At 34.9% G+C, this 18,381-nt stretch overlaps 1 protein-coding gene across 1 annotated transcript in view; it reads left to right on the plus strand.

The window, feature by feature from the left end:
• LOC149777156 (uncharacterized) overlaps nucleotides 1-12,449 on the plus strand; it is a 185,255-nt gene extending 172,806 nt beyond the window's left edge. The window contains exon 49 of the mRNA XM_089941382.1: nucleotides 1,728-12,449. Coding sequence (XP_089797508.1) covers nucleotides 1,728-2,770 — 1,043 coding nt within the window. The 3' untranslated portion in view covers nucleotides 2,771-12,449. The remainder of the gene's footprint in view (nucleotides 1-1,727) is intronic.
• The last annotated feature ends 5,932 nt before the right edge of the window (nucleotides 12,450-18,381 follow it).

An 18,381-nucleotide genomic window follows, 5' to 3' on the forward strand; every position in this document is an offset into this window, starting at 1 on the left:
TCTCTCTCTCTCCAATATATGCTCATATTACTTATATGCAGGCTTGTTCTTGACTGAAGCAAATGAAAACCAGCTTTTGTCGAGTCAAAAATGTGTTCAGGGATGTTGGTAACCTAAAGTAGAACATGTATAGCCCAGTCCTTTTATTAAAAAAATTAAGCATAACTGACTTTCTCTTTAAATTTGTTATCTTGTGGGCTAGGAATAAGTTTTCTAAGCTTAACATAGTTTGATATTATTTTGCTTTACAATCCTTGATTTTGTCATGTTGCATATTTCTGAGCAGTTGAGAAGTGGTTTAACATTTTTACTTTTCTTATAGATCTTGCGCTTGCATTTTAGTGCAAGGTACTTCATACTCAAAGTTAGTTTCACTACAGAAAAAAAATGTTTAAAAAAAAGAGAAGGTTCAGGGTTTTACATACCTACTGGTGTTTCTAAGATTCTTTTCAAATTTGATGTACTCAAGGGACTGGCTGGATTCATCATGAGTATTTTGCCTTTATACTGTTTAGTAGATGGTTGTACCTATGAATTAACAGCTTTGTTTAATTGAGCATTATGGTTAAATACCTTCCCCAAGCTTTTTAAACATCAGAACTTGAAACCAGAACTTTGGCTGCAGTACTCATCAGCATAGCTTGCTGCTCCATCAGTTTAAAAATTTAAGATGAAAAGCCTTTCCATCTACTTGTTGATGTGATCATATAGCTTGTTTATAGCTCTTCATGCAGACACTTTGCCCCACCGCTTTTAATATCATCTTGTTTGGTCTTGTCTCATTTGAGACGTTTGTTAGCATAATCGTGCAAAATACGTTCAACATAGATGAAATTCGATAGGTATATTTGTATTGATACTTGGATGATATGATTCAATATTCAGACCTTTATTGTAATGTGTTTTTATGCAGGTTGTTTACCCAAACATTACTAGCACAATTAGGCATGATCCATTTAAGTAGTCCTGTAAAATTTGGCATGCATGTTATGAATACATAGATAACCTGATCAGATGATAGCAATGGTTTCCTTTTGACCACATGATTGGATTGTACCATTTAAATTTCTTGCAATATACACTAGGGTATAGTTATCCAAACATGGGTATACATGTATGTAGAAGCTTAAATAATATACTGTTTTATACAAGGGTTTTACTGCTTGGAGTCAATTAGTTTCCTTTGAACATGAAAATTTATTACAAAGTTTGGCCATCATACATTTTAAAGAATGATGTAAAACAGATGCAATTGCAGAATCAAAGTTCCACTGAAATGTCCTAAAATCTGAAGTGCCAACTCTTGACACAGTAAATTGTTCTTATGACACACCACAATTTATTCCCCACATTGGTTGTTGTCAACATTGAAACTGGTTTAGTGACCTAACCTTGTCATTAAGATGTGGTTGTATAGTAGCAAGAAGGGTGGGGTGGAGGTAATGTTGGTTTACATGACTGGAAAAAATGTGTTTTAGACAAACTATTGCATAAAACAAGAAACCTGGTTTAACTGTGTATTTTTTTGAAAGTCAGTACATATTCACAGTGAAATTTTTGACATGGGGTACAAAAATTTTTGCATGATAGTGTTCTGTATTAAGTATTTTCTGCCCATAATAGATGTCCCCTATAGAACAAGAAAGGATTGTTTTGGTATTTTAGATATTTAAAAAATGTCCTGAACAGATTTTCTTTAAAAATGTTTCACTATATATCTATTTCAGCCTTGGGCCAGACTATTGGGAAGGCACCAATGCTTAATCAAGTACAGATCATTCAGCATCAGGGAGGACGTAGCTTCACAGTCCAGCAGCTTCAGCAGTTAATGAAACAACAGCAGCAGGCAGGGGGCGCCACCATACAGCAGATCATCCACACCTCTCAGCCTACCATTATTGCCACAGTAACCCAGGGCCAGACCACCCCACAGATGGTCACTACCAGAGTCATTGGGACCACAGCAGCTCCGAGCACCTCTCATATACACACTGTAACTGGTTCAAATCAGGCCAATATAACCCAGGTTTCTGGGGCAAATGTTGTATCCATAACCCAGGCTCCTGTAGCTACCCTTAATGTGACATCCATGAGCCCTGTTCAGTCAACAGTGACTGCAAGCATAGTGAAACCAGCAATGGTAACCAATGTGGCTGGAGAGACCGTTACTGCTGTCCAGATACACCCAATTACCTCGGTTACTGCCAGTAAATTGGCAAGTATTCCTCAGAATGTTGTAGTGCAACCTGTACACCAGGTTCAAACCCAAATTCAGTCACAAGTTCAGACTTCACTTCCCACAGTTGGGCAGCAGGTCACCCTGACACCCACAGTTCACGCTGTGCAGACCACAACAGTTGCCCTCTCGCAGACTCCAACTGCTACACCAACATCAGCTATGATGACAGTTACAGTCACACCCACCCCACCTCCAGTCCATTCATTGGCTATTTCACATAGCAGTAGTCCTGCACAGACTGTGAACTTGACTCCTGTCACTACTCTTACCCAGCACCTGACACCTACAACACTGTCAACTCAGCCAGTTACAGTTTCAGCACAAACTGTCCAGCAAACAGTAGCTGCAGTGCTGCAACCAGTCCAGCCTCAAGCCTCCTCAGAAGCTCAAACTCAGTCTCAACCACAACAGATTCAGATGCAGGCACAAATGTCGCAGCAACAGGTATCAATTCAAACTCAGCAGCAGCAACAGCAGTCAAAATCAGCTCCCTATGCCATGAGAACACGCAACCAGCCTAAACATCAGTAGGAATAAAATTATTCACAAGACACTTTTTGGTGATATGAAACTGAAAGATGTGATGAAAAGTGGCAGGTCCATTATTTACTTTGTTTCTTTTGTTGCATTTATCATGCAAACTTGTGAAAACCGTTTTTTTTAAAGTTGCTAAATCACAAAGTGTAACCAAATTAATGCCATTTTGAGTTCTATCCACCATTATACTTCAGTGACCAGATTTCATTGAAGTTTTACATAGATAAGATTTTGATTTGAGCTTAAAATCCAACATCCAACACCTTCAGTTTTTATATATTTTGAAAAATGGTTCTTCTGGTCCAGTGCAATATCATAACATACAACAGAAGAAAAATAAATTGCAAGCAGCAATTGATTTACATACCTCATTTATTCATTTCTTAAATTCATTCATTTATTCATTCAGTGAGTCATGCTTACAATCCTCCGTCTCAGTAAACCAACAAAAATATGTATATTTTGAAGATAGTGTTGTTATGTTAAATTACTGTTAAGATGCATAGTGATCATTTCACTTGATTATGATACATTACCATTAAGACGCATAGTGATCATTTCACTTGATCATGATACATTACCATTAAGACACAGTGATCATTTCACTTGATTATGATACATTACCATTAAGACACACAGTGATCATTTCACTTGATTATGTTACATTACCATTAAGATGTATAGAGATCATTTTAGCATAGAAAAATTGTCCTGCCAATTGCAGTGTATTTGTTGTGTTTCTTCTTTTGTGAAGAAGAAGCAACTTTTCTGTATATATTTATGTTAAGAATTTAACTTTTATGTTATTTTTTTATCGAGTGATGTGCCCATGTATTCAAAAGTATTCTCTTGATGTATGAATTCTATTGTTGTGATACAGGTCATAGACAGTTTTCATGTTTTCGACAGACAAGAATATTGTGAATAAAATTTAAATAAATACCATATATAATTACTGATAAGTTGGGTCCAGATGCAGACAACATAGACTAGAATCTGACATCACATAATTATACATGGCCAATCATTACACTTTTGGCGTAATCATTATACTTTTTGCATGAAATTACGTCATGTGCTTGCCCGTGTATGGATTACGCTTTTCTTGTACAGTAATTATTAAAATTGAAGTAAAACAATAAATAGTTCTGTTTTACATTTATGATAACATCTTTTTAATTCCACTAATCTTAAACATTTGAGAATATTCTAAATAGAAAGGCTGATACATGGCAATAGCATATGAGCTAATTTGTTGAGCATAGACCAACATGTAATGTCCTAATTTTCTATTTAAATGTAAATGACCCATTTCTAAGAAAACAGACAGGTTTCTTTAATTTGAAACTGTACTATGCAGATATTGATATTCAAGTTAGTGGACCAGTCTACTATTAAAGAAAATTGCACCAAATAGTAAGTGAACAGGCTCTTACAGTTTTACTTCTGGATGAAACTTAGAGCAGATGGATCTTTTTAAACTTAAGAAAATGTCTGATCAGAAAAAGGACAAATCAACACCTCTTTACAAATTTGTAAAAAAAAAATATATATATAAAAAATAGTGATGAAGTACAGCACTTGTGTTGAGCACTTTGTCTTGCAGAATTTGTAGACCTTGCAATGATTTTGGCAAAAGTTGGACATGTAGACTAGTTAAAGTGAGTGTTGAATGTAAATAATTTTTCAGTTTTTGTTTTGTTTTGGTATTCTGGTTATAATCCACATGGAATTTGCCTATTTCTGTCCAAATATTTTGACCTACATAGCCAGGGTAGTAGTCAAAATAAACATTTACATTTTTGTATAGCTGTGATATTGTAGCCTCAACAAAGTAGGATCACTATTATTGGTACTAGTAATATGTTATTTTGCCCTTTGTATTAGCAAAAATCACTTTGACCTCTCTCAAGGTTGGCATGTAAACATAAAATGCTGGCAGATCAGGGCCTTTGTTGTTTGTTGTACTGATTAGTCACAACAAACTGCATAGACTAAGATCTGCATGCACATTCTGTGATGGCAGATCTTGGTCTGTTTGGTTTGCAGTTGGATCTGTCTTATAAGCAAGTATATTCCGTAATGCAAATAAGATGCATGTATTAAATATGTGCTGAAATGTCAGTATGTAATCAAGAGCACACAGAAATGATTATTCCAAATCCTCGGTGTAAACTTTAACACTTTAATGCTAAAATGTATGAAACATATAGGCTAAGAAGATTGGTTATGGCCATATGCATTGAGCTAACATAACTGTTTGTTTACAAATGCAGATAATGAAAAATTTATGGAGTTATTTATATAGCATTCTTCTGATGCTAAGACAAGTATATAAAAAATTGTATGAATTTTCCTTGAATAGGTTTCTCTGTACTATGTAAAAATGGATTATAAAAATTGAAAATCTAATTTAATACAAAATTAAAGTTGAGTGAAGCTTTCTAAGCAGTCACAACAGTGATGAGCATTATTATGTTGCCCATATCTGTCCATCTATCGCCCATGGGCTAGGTTTTCAATTTATGTGGAATTTCCATTTAAGATTTGAGGACCTGGAAAACTCGTTCATGAGCTTAGTCAATTTCCCTTGTTTTTTCCCATCTCCATTATCAGTCAGTCTGCTTTAGCACATTTTTAACACATTGGCTATTCAGCTTTCCCCCATTATAATGAGATCCCGGATATAATGCAATAGCACTGTGAAATTCAAATTCAAAATTATAAAAATTTTAATTTAAAATTTAAAAACAAGTTTCAGCATCTATCAGCTGAAACCTTTACCTAAAAAAATACTGTATTTGATTTGAACATTACCAGAATGTGTTTTTCACAGTCATGATTTAACTCTAATTAGACACTGTTGTGTCCAGGCAAAGTAAGATACTGTACTGCTGATGGATTGTTGAACACCCGAAATTACCCATGTCTCTGATAAGCCATAATTGTCATTGGTCTGTATCAGCTATTGTATTTGGCTAAAGTACTCATGACTGTTGAATTTACTATAGCAGTAAAGCCATTCCAGCATCACTGACTTTATTCCTGTAAATACAGGTCACTGATTATACAGAAGACCAGTTTATTGTTGACCGTTGCATGTTGACTCATGGAAAAAATCTAAGGAAGGATTAACGTTAGCATGTATTTTGAACTTGCTGCTGCTTTCTGTAAACTACTGCAGTGCAGCCCAAAAGAGATGTTCATTTGCTTGCTATAGTTAATGAAAATTACACAGCTGACAAATATAGACTTTGCTTCTTTCTGTTATTAAATCGATCCAGGCAAAATAAAAAAGCCTTAAAACAATAAATACTTTTTTAATGGATTACATGCACATGTTCATGAATTGCTAAAAGCATGGCGCACAAAATGTCACTCGGTCACAATTGATGTTTTGAAAATGAGTTATTTTATGGATTAAAAATATACCTTGACATTAATCGGTGAGACCGCTCAGGTGGCCTAGTGGTTAGAGCATCATCCTTGGATGTGGGAGGTTGTGGGTTTGATCCCCGGCCGAGTCATACCAAAGACTTACAAAAACGGTACTGACAGCTACCTGACCTGGCGTTAAGCATTAAGAGGTTAGTGTTAGGACTGGTAGGCCTGGTGTCAGGATAATGTCACTGGGTGGGACATCATGCTACATGTCTGCGGCGTGATGCCCTGGTGCTAGACAACTATGAACTTTCACACGGCAGACATCATAGCAATATGACTGAAACATTGTTAAAGCTATGTTAAAAATCTAGATCTCACACTAATCAGTGCACTTGTTACAGACATGTTAGTTGCAAAATGGGTGTAGAAGTGTTAAATAGGTGATTTTGAACTCATAAAGGAATGATGCTTTTAATGTCAGGCTGCATTGGCCTGAAGATCAGCCTAAATTTAGTATAAAAAACAGTTTGCAAGTGATTACAGCATTTTTAATGATTTTAAACTTGATGCAGCTGTCTAGAGAAATTGTAACTGGCAAGTATCGTTATTAAAATGAGTCATTTTTATAATTGTTCTTAATCATACGTATGACAATATGGGTTGAAAGAAAGCAATCTAACACTTGGTATTTATTTATTTATTTACATTGTAAAATATTATTATTGGACATAATCAAATGTAGAAGTACCATGCTGAGAAGAAAAAAACCCACATAATTGACATAAACTAACAGCATTACTATGTATTTGACTGGCATTTTTTTATATATAAAAAACAACACAAGTTCACTAAACATTTTTTGAATCATTTTCACTATAACATGGTTAGCATTTGTGGACCCCAAATAAAGCGTTATAACGGGAAGCATTGTATAATACTAAGGAAGTAGGAGTCAAGTGCCTTCCCCATATTTCTCCCATTGTCAGACCCAACTTTCTTTTGTAGGAAAAAATTAAGTGGCTTTATTAATGGCAGAAGTTGCACTCGACCTTTCTATTTAAGACGTAACATATTTATCCCTTTGTAACTGGTAACAAAAACTTGTGCTATTGTTTTTGTTTAATTTAACTTTTCTTGGCAAGAGGTAGTTAGCTTCAAGCAAATTGTGTACATTTTAGTGTAGACTTTGTTCTTATGCACAACATTTAAAATGTCTGGAAAGATCAAAATTCTTTTACTCATTTAAAAGCATTTTCATAAAATTTATTTATTTGAAATAGGTGGATTTTATTATGTGCTCTAAAAATTGCATTCATTAATTTTTCACTGATATGTAATATTTAATATACTGTATAAGGTTTGGATTAAAAACTTGTGTGTCCACTGACATGTTCATACAATCCATTGTACATCTTAACAATTTGAATGTCTTTCTACCTTGGTTACTACATATTAATCATGTAAATATCAAGTTTTCAGTCTTTATGATGATAAGATGTATAAATTCATTGGTAGTCACAAAAGGAGAGGTCTTCACAAATAGTATAAATATTTCACATGTCATTTTTATGGTGTTGTGAAATTTATTCATTTTTTGAACATGAACAGTACTTTTCTCAAAAGGTACAATTGTAGTATCACCATTTTGTATATATTTCAGCATCCTTTTCTCAGTGATCTAGGTTTGAAATTTTTTATCTGCCATGATAATCTGAACGCTTGCAGTACTAGAGAAAGACCATGTTATGTCTTTGGGGTGTGCAAGTGCAGTGACTTTCTATTTGCTTCCATGCACATTACTTCTTTGCTTACCCAGTGGAAGTAAGTTGCAAAGAATAACAAATTTGTTTGAAATTTTGCTTTTGTTTAGTAAATTTTCTAAGTCTGATTTCTATTAAGTATTTCTACAAATGGCTGCTGTTTTTGTTGTTGTTGGATGTGTAAAGTTCTTACAGATGTCACTAAAAAGAAAAAAGGAAAAATACAAGTCCTAGATTACAAATGCATCAATCCCTTGAAAAAACAATGAACTTTTAGAAATCTGTGTGTTGTCTCCCAGACAGTTGAATATACAAGATTTGATTGTACATTAGTTGTGAAACTGACTGTTCCATTTACAAATAAATCATCACTGATGAATACCAATATGCCATTAAATATGTGACTTAATGAAAACCAACTCCACATAAATTAACCAGTTTTTACAAATGCTGCCAATCTGCCATTATATATGGCTGTTGTTACTAACAATAGAAAAACTTGTAATTACTTCCACACAAAAGACATTTTGACGATTTAAGCCAAATTTGAATGTCCTAGCGTGAATGACTCAGAGTTATACAATTGATGCTGTTCCACTGTCAGAAATGGCTGCCATTAGTGAAAGTGGAAACAGAATTATGCAGCTTTATGTCAGACCAGTGCTGAACAGATTTTGAGCAAACAATGCTGTTGTTCCATCCAAAATGGATTAAAATTATAAAACAAAACAAAATAGAAGAACTGAAGAAGAAAAAAATGTAAAACCCTTGCAATCAAAAGCATTGGAAATGATTTAAGCAGAATTATTCTACTGACCATGTTTCTTGTTCAACTGCTCTTGAATTTGGCTTTTAGGTAGGTGTCTGGTAGGTGAGTCATCACAGGCTCTCTTTGGACACTTGTTCTTTTAGTTATTCCAGTGATGAAATTCTCACACACAGAAGACACTTGTTCTTTTAATTATTCCAGTGATGAAATTCTCACAATTTGGAAATCACCATGTTTGCTTGTAAAGTTAACTAGACTCTTTTCAGAGGATTTTGGGGTATTGTTTTTTATGTTCTCTGATGAATATTTGTCCTGCTGTTTTAAAATTGATATTGGACGATTTTCATTTGGAAATAAGTGGGTGGGGGATGTCAATTTAATATTAATAGAAGCTGGGATAGGGTAATAGTTTATCCCCATATAAATGACAGTTCATTGACCAAAAATACCTTCTTAAATGTCATGGCTTTTGTATTTTAACTGATTACAGGCATGATGTCTGACCTGGCTGTTATATTTCCATCATTTCCATTTGTAAACTAATCGCTCGGTCATGGAATTTATCATGGTGTGATCATTGAATATGTAAGTGTGGTACGTAGTTTTTGAAATCTTTATGGTATTATTATCAACTTTTCATATTTTGTGTCTCCTGCTAGATAAAAAAAAACTTATGTTGTAGGAGATATTAGTAAATATCAATAAAGTTTGAAAATAAACCCCAAATAGTACCTTTTGTTTTGTTTGGGTTTTGGGTGTTTGCTGTAGTCTGCTAAAATAGTTTTATTGTCTAATGTGCTCAGCATGCATTGTCAAACATCTGTCAGTCAGTACTAGCACCATGTTCAACTTGAGCATAGTAAATGTTCCTTTCCATTAAATTCGATCCCATTTAATGTCCATATAGCAGGCAGAAGCACAATTTAGTTTTAGATGTAATTCTTAAAAATTCCTTCACATTTGATCACCATGGTTTTGCATTGGTCACTGGTATTTGACCTTCTGAACTACCATATGTACTCACATAAATCGAATCCAACTGCATAGACCCAGTTCTGCTGTTGCATAATATGTTGGCAGATCAGGGTCTGTGTTTACAGTTGGACTTGACTTGCAAGTTTAGGCAGTACCACTTGGCTTTTACTTAAGCCCCATTTACAACTGTTCTCTGCTTATCAGGAAGAATTTTGATCAGGATCTCCTTTCATTTGTTGTGGGAAAAAAAAAACGGCTTCTCCTACACAATATGTGTATATCACGTGGTATTTATTTACCATCCTTTGATAAGCTGAGGGAGAATTTGCTTGCCTTGACAGGTATCATCTTCATTTCCAAAGATTTACCTTACGAGTTAAAAAAGTGTAAACCAACAACTGTGCAGGTTTGTTAAAAATTGGATCCAACTCGCATTCGTTTTGTAATTAAAATATCTCGAAAACTATTAAGCCAAGTTAGCCCATATTGGATAGTTCGATACAGTGCGCAAGTCCCAAGACCTGATAAGTTCTGGCGACAGAGATTTCATTATTAGCTGACCAAACTGTAAGGCAAAGCAAGCTTGTGTGGCCCTGCGTTGTCTGCCCGTCCGTAATTTATGTTGCCACTTTGGAGTATGTTTTTAAAAAGATTTCAATCAAACTTGGAATATGGGCTTGTATCATCAAAATCATCAGTGAGTTCGATAATGAACGATTTCCATGCAGTTTAAGTTGGTGATCTTGTATCTGACTGATCTTATTGCCGAACTGAGAGTCATGTTTCTGTTCCGATTGTTATTAAACTTGGAATACATGCGTATATCATTAATGTGTGTGTGTTTGTTATTAACAACAGAATTTAAACATATTAATGATGTGATCTTTGCGTATGATAGACCAGGGGTGGGCAAACTACGGCCCGCGGGCCGCATGCGGCCCATCAAGGGTTTTCATGCGGCCTAGGAACAAGTCTTCATTCGCACTGACTCTGTTTATGTTACTCTGTTTATCAAATAAATGTGCTTCTTTTGAAGTTTAAGTTTTCAAATATTAACAACATATTAACAACTGAAAATTAGATGTTATTTAGAAAAACCTTTTGTTTTTGCTCTTTCAAATATTAATTATTTTACTTAATGAACTATGCAGCCGCGACCAGGTGTAAATTTGTGCATGCGGCACTTGCACTGGAAACTTTGCCCACATCTGTGATAGACTAAGTTTCTTACCACTTGATAGACTAATTCCAACCCGATATTAATCAGACTCCATAAATAGGCGCGCCTCATCAACATCTGGGTTGAGTTTGCATTTTGAATGAAATTCTTGCATATTAATGACATGACCTTGCATCTGATTGACTGAGCTTTTGAAAATTCCCGCAACCGTACTTCTGATCTGGTCTTATCAAACTTCATAAATTGTAGTATATTTTCAAGACGATCATGACTGTTTATTATGAGCGAGATCTCTGCAAATTAATGAGCTACTCGTATCTGATAGGCTAAGCATTTTATTAATCGGATTTTGATATACCTTGGTAAATAAGCCTATATTACCATAATTTTAGACACGATTTATATACGAGATTTGAGCATATTGTTGTCGCCTTATTAGATTTGTTTATTACATTTCTCATTCAATTTCTACAAACTTGGTAATTGGGTTTATATCATCTGAGAGGGATTCGATGATGAGCATGATGCTATGCAAATTGATAATGCCTTTATCTTGTGAAATAATTTTTTATCCAGATATAGTAAAATAGATCAAATCAACACCATATCAAGTTTGGGATATGGTTTACAGAACATAACAAAGCTTGTACTAATGAAAGAAAATCTCATGCCACACATCGATGGCTTATAAGAATACAACAACTGCTATAGTTGTGTTAGGTGACGTCACTAACCTTAGGAGATAAAGTCACATCACTGGTCAACAATTAAACTCGGAGCAAGAATAGTAAATATTGGGAGGAAATATGAGAACAGTTAGATACACACATATAACACTTTAAGGACAGAATACAGTGACTATCCTGGTGTATACAAATCTTTTAAATCAGAAAAAATTAGTGTTGTTATGAAGTATGAAATAGCACAAAGTTCGTGATATTGTATTCAACTTTAGAATAACAATTTTGGCTAGATTTGAGCGAGTTTTGTGATTATTAATGGCAAACAAGGTTTGAAAATTTGCATTAGAGGGTTTGTGTTAATATAATGGTTTTTCACACTTTTCTCTTTGTGAAATTCAGGACGAATTAAGGAATAACGGTATTCGTGTCTGATGTCAGTTTTGTCTCAATGATTACGTATTCTTTCATCAAACAGTATTGACCTAAAAAATTTCAACAATGAGTCTGTCAGTAGAAGTCCTAAACTTTATCAGGTGTAAATACAGATTCCTAGATAAAAGTAGGCAGTAGTTTTCGCTATTCAAGTCTTCTTTCAAACAACGGTTACATTTTGTCTTTCCTGTATATAGAGGTCGTTTAAATTTTGTTATCATGCGTTTTGTTCCTTTCAGACTAATAATAAATTCATAATATTTGTAATGGATTACATGTATGGAGTTATACACTCCGTCTCCAATCAGCTGTTAGTGTTCCTAATGCTTTTCATCCATTTATAAACATTGACATTAATATTGGTCTCGTATAAAGGTATTTGTAGAGGAGTGTGGAGCCCATTTACCATTGTTTATTAATAGAGATCCGAGATCAGACGATTATATAAACAAGTTTCTTTGTTACTTCTGAATAAAACACGTAAATTCGATGAGCAAGGTCTCTCTCTCTCTCTCTCTCTCTCTCTCTCTATATATATATATATATATATACATACATACACACACACACATACATGGAGGGACGAGTGGTCTAAAGCGCTCACTGCCATCTCACCTCTGGCTGCGTGGGTTCCAGTCTCAGATTCGGCCAATGTGGGTATGTGAGAAAGCTTGCCAGTAGCTTCTCGTGGGTCGGTGGTTCTTTTGGGGGTTGTCCCAGGTTCTTCCTCCACCATTAATACTGGCCGCCATGTATAGCCTATCGTGTGCTGAAAAATGGCGTTAAACCAAACAACAACATACATACATACATACATACACACATATCCGTTAATTCTTAAGTATAAAATGTATTCCCTTCCAGCCCAATTTTCCCGCTGTAAAATATTTTCCTGCTTGAATAAAACATTTTCCTGCTGGTATAATTTACCTGCGACACTGTAGTGCTTATTTCTTGTTTCTGTGGCATAATTGCCAGTAATACAGGCATGACTGAAAATTGACTAAGATCATTAATCAAGTAGACGGACGAAATTAGTGTTTGGATTTTTATTTTCATGGTCGTGGCTTCCATCCTGTATATCTGCTTGTTTTGGCAACTCCACTTTCTTGGATTATTAATGCTAATAATCCACGGGTTGCGCAAAGTATGTGGCTCGGTTGCTAAAATAAGTAAAAATCATGTGGGATAGAGGCCGTGAAGAAATGTAATACATATCCAAGACTTCTATTTTCGTACTACTTCCCCCAAACTTCACACCTATAAAGTAAAATGACAATATAGTGTGCTCGAAAAAATGCAGTTTATTGCATGTCTGTAGGAAGATTGAAGTATCCAATTTTCGATAAAATAGATGCATTGCCTATCTTTCCTGGTCAGCGTTGTATTTAATTGACTTAAGAAACCTTGCATTTTTTTTTAGAAAAGATAACACATTAATTCTTAAATTCAGCTCAGATTTCTGCCTATTAGATTCACATCAACTGTAAAGCTATACTTATCATCTTTTCGTTTACCCAAAATCAAAATCTTTGTCTTTGTGAAACTGATTCTCAATTTCCAAAGCTCCGATTGTTCATGAAGCACATTTAATTTTTGTTGAAGATTTTTCGTCAGTACCAAAAATTAAAGTGTCATCGACTTAAAGCAGTACAAAAATTCGATCGAAAAAGGACATAGAATATTCAGAAAATTAACTAAACACTTGTGCTCTATGCTTCTAATAGAAAGTTTTCTAAGACATTTAGATGCCTGATGAATAAAATTGGCGAATTAGTTTCACCTTGCCTCAAACCTTTACTGTGCTGAAAGAAAGCCAATTCCATCCCCCCCCCCTCCACACACTGAAAGATTTTACTTTATGATACATATAATTTATTATTCTAAATAGTTTCCTATATATGTTATTATCTAATAGTCATCCACAGCCCTATCCTCCAAAACATTGTGAAAAGCACTACTGAAATCAATAAAAGTACAAATTAGTTTCACCTTGCTTTTAAAATTTCAGAAAGTGCGCGAACATAAAATATATTATCTGTAGTTGAATAAAATGGCCTGTGTTCGACTTGGTTTTATGCAAAAACCGTAAAAGTCTTAAAAGTTCTGAATTATTTTTTTCAAGTACAGATGTGAAAAGTTGGCTAAAACACCTCAAAATCTTAATAGGTCTATAATTATCAGGTGGGCTTGTGTCCCTTTTCCCTTGTATATTGGTCTGATTATTATTTCAAACCAAGCATCCGGAATCAGACATAAGCCACCTTAGTAAAATGGTCAACCATTAAGTCACGCAGACCAGATGAACGATATTAGGCACACTTCGGCCTTCGGTCACAAGTGTGCTTACGGTATGGTCAGGCGTGCGTTATACGCCAACAATTACTATTTTCAACCTCTCAAAAAACTACTACGATAATCGAAACCAAACTTAGAAGTGGGCACAAAGGCCTTTAATGTTTGTGAAAATTGTACCGATCCACGATTCAAATGCAGGGGCGGAATGGGGGGTGGGTGGGCAAAGCCAGAAACCACACACACATACATAATGAGCGAGAAACAACCGGAACGCTTCTACACAAGTTTTTTCGATAAATGGAGAAAATTATGTTCAGAAACGCTTAAAATGCACCAGGGGGATCATCCCATACACCTTTGACCTTAATGAGTACGCACCACCCCACTCCCAAGAATATTTTTTTAATTGGCGTCTGACATGTTCCGGTATTGACGGTTTTTGTCATCAGTTTCAATTCTATTTAGCGAGTGTATTATAAACCATGATAAAATCACAAATTCATCAAATGTGAGATTTGCGCCAGTTCCGTGCTTATATAAACTTTTGTGTTGTGTGCTAATCATGCTTTATAGACAGAAGTTTTCCACCTTTTATGTAACTTTTGTCGTTACGATTATTTTTAAGGTCTTGTTTGGAAAGATATGTTCGGATCAAACGAATGTGCCACAATTTGCGTTCCTTAGTAACTAAGGTATTCATAATTTTTTGTGAATGCTAAACTGTACATTATATTCATGCGCTGTACGAAATAGCTGCAGTACAGTCACACCTTTCCGTACCTAAGCAGGTTATGTATTTTCAACATTGATGAATAGCTTTCAGTACAAAACTATTTGGAAATGCATCGTGGCATGAAGTTATTTCCTTTCAGTACAAAACTATTTGGAAATGCATCGTGGCATGAACTTATTTCCTTTCAGTACAAAACTTATTTGGAAATGCATTGTGGCATGAAGTCATTTCCTTTCAGTACAAAACTATTTGGAAATGCATTGTGGCATGAAGTTATTTCCTTTCAGTACAAAACTATTTGGAAATGCATTGACAACAAAAAATGGTCTCCTTACTGAAAGATCAAAAATGTAAACCACTGCTCAAAACCCACGTAACAATTTGACAAAAAACATCCCAAATGAAAACTTTGGAATTTGTACAAATGAAGTTAAGCCGTCATTAATTATCCCTGCCAGGAAAAGAAATTTGAACCTGTAAACATCTTTTAACAAACCGCTGAACAAAGTTTTGCAAAATTTGACGAAAGGCATTTTTGCACGAGGGTCTTTAAACTGTTTATTCCCATTACCAATCCGCTATCAAATGTGATGGCAACAGCTAGTAATATTAAAACCTTTTTTAAACGGCTTCTTCTCATAAAGTGCTCGAAAGAATTTGACTAAATTTTACAGCATCTCTGTGTGAAACCATTTATATTGTAAAATATTATGACATTCCTCAATTATCTTAGACAGATGTTACCAATGGCGGCGCGAGGGCTGAAGGCGCCGGGTGTAATGTTGTTTAGTTGCGCCTATACTTTGCCACAGAGAACAGTTTTTCTGTCGGTTGCCAACCTCCACCCAACCATCAGCATCTAAATATAAGCTTTGTAAAGAACTGCCCCCGTTACAATAAGGTGGGGTGAAATGCCATGGAAATTTCAGCTGCACAAAAGCTGAAATTGCCTGGCGCCGGAGAGGAGGTGGGCAATTATCACCCCTACCCTCTCGTGCAGCCACTGGCTGTTACCAAAAATAAGGGAAGAACTAAATGAATTCTCAAAAAGCTGCTCTTCAAAATTTGAATTTGACCAAATTTGACGGAAAACATTTTTACAAAGGTCTTTTAAATCTATACAAATAACATCGATTCAAATACGACTTGTGTTACTAAAAACAGAAAAATCTCAAAACGTTCTTCTCAAACCTACTGTATAGAATTTAATCATATAATAGAAGACATCGTTACCTAAAGGCCCATGAAATTTCTACAGATGATGATGCCAACAGAAGTTTACTAAATTTCACAGAAAGCGCAGTGCCATCAAACCTATAAAGTTTGCACAAATGATGCGCATCGGCCATTTAAGGGTAAAGTTGGAGGAAATTTTTTAAAAACTTCAAATTATGTGTAGATTAATAATCTGTTTTACGGTAAATTTTACGCCAATGGAATTACCCCAAATTTACCTCTGAAATTAATAATGGGTATTATCTGCTACATTCATTCTCTTGCTCTTTTGTGTGTAACGTCATTCTAAAAGACCCGCCCAGCCGCTAATGTAGAAATGTATTGATTGCACTGTCATTTTAAATAGAAATTACATTCTGAGTGCAATATACGATGGTAAATTGTGTTCATAAGCACGTGGAAGGTCTATCGTATTCCTTGTTTGTACTTCTAAATGAACGCAAACAAAGAAATTGGAGAGGTTCCAATCTTAAGAATGACCTGTATGACCTCACAACGAAAACGCAGTGGACGGCAGATGACATGGGGACTTTTAAATACAATGATGAATTAAGTACATTAATTTAAAAACTGAACCAGTTTTCACTCAAACTCGAAGCTAATAGACTCACCCACACCCAATTTGTTTTAATTAAAAAAAAAACAAAACAAGGGCGTTGATTTTAGAGTGATGGGGCTTTGAGTTATGTGGCCAAGTATTTTATTTAAGATGGTAGAAGTCTTTGGCGGGGGGGGGGGTATTTTTTGGTATTATATTATTAATGGGGATAGGGTTCAGAGACAGGTATTTTCTGTTTTAAACATACTGGGGGTATTGTTTGTAAAAGTTGTTTTAAAGGGGATGTGAATTTAAAAGCAGCTACAACAGGCGAATGTGGGAAGGCAACACATAATTATCAGAGCTTCTTTTGAACGGAAAGAGTGGAATCCTGTTTATTAAATATAGCTGAGGTTTGAAAAGAAAAAAGCTGTAATTCCGTCAATCAAACCAGTAAAGGATAAACTTAATTTGTGCTCATTTCTTTTGGAAAAAGAATTTTATGAGCAACGAAGTAGGCAAAAAAAAAAAAATAAATTAAGACAAAGTATAAAACCTCGACAATTATTTTTTAAACAGTTCTTGCCTTATTCTTGCCTATTATCGTTTTTTGTTCAAAAACAATTACTTAGCGATTTGTACATTAAGGGTTCTCAATAGATTTCAAAATGAAGAGTCCTTTGACCCTTGACCCCAAAAATCACTTGATTTTGAGTCATAGTTTCGAAGATGGGATTGTTTCGTATTCGTGGAGCAAACTGATGCTCATGACTTCTTGTCTCGTGCTAAATAAAGGGAAACATTTTACAGTATTTCGTAACTGTTGTTAAGATTTCTTAAAATTTAGGAGATTTATTCTTCTTTTAAAATATTTTGGCAAAAATGATTTTTTTACAAAAGATTCACCAGGCACCAGGGATCAGTTGAACAATAGTTTATTGTCACAGTGTGGTACAATGGGATTTAACACACGTTCTAAGAACTTAATCAAATATTTCTCTGCATTATGCAAATATTTCAACATTGCAACAGTGTAGCAAAAGCTAATATATATATATATATATATATATATATATATATATATAGAGAGAGAGAGAGAGAGAGAGAGAGAGAGAGAGAGAGAGAGAGAAAGAGACTATTGATTTGTTTAATTAACTGTATTCGTCCGCATTCATTTCTATATTTGCATAAATGTTATAAAAATCTTTATTTCCCCAAAGAAATAAATCTAATCTAACACTCGGATATGGCACTATGGCACTAATCTTCAGTATTTTTCTCATCATCTCGTTTGCTGCCTATACTTGGGATATAACGTGGAGAAATATAGATAGGTTTTTATGCTACCTCAGAAACAAAAAGGGATTTCAACGAGTTGAACACAGTAAAAGTAATTAATTAATGTGCTTAGGGGCCATCCATTTAGTACGCACGCAAAAATGTGGCAAAGCTTGACCTCTCCCTCTCCCTGTACACATACGTACTCTTTTTTACACCCACTCCCCACCTGCGTACGTACGCTTGACGCACCTCCTCTCCCATTCCATAGAACGGCATATATTTAATCCACGCAAAAACACTCAAGGATTAATAATATTAACGTGTTTAATAAAACAG

Source organism: Sinohyriopsis cumingii, chromosome 18 (genome assembly GCF_028554795.1).
Source record: "Sinohyriopsis cumingii isolate HCF-2022 chromosome 18, ASM2855479v2, whole genome shotgun sequence".
In the NCBI taxonomy this organism is placed as follows: Eukaryota; Metazoa; Mollusca; class Bivalvia; order Unionida; family Unionidae; genus Sinohyriopsis; species Sinohyriopsis cumingii.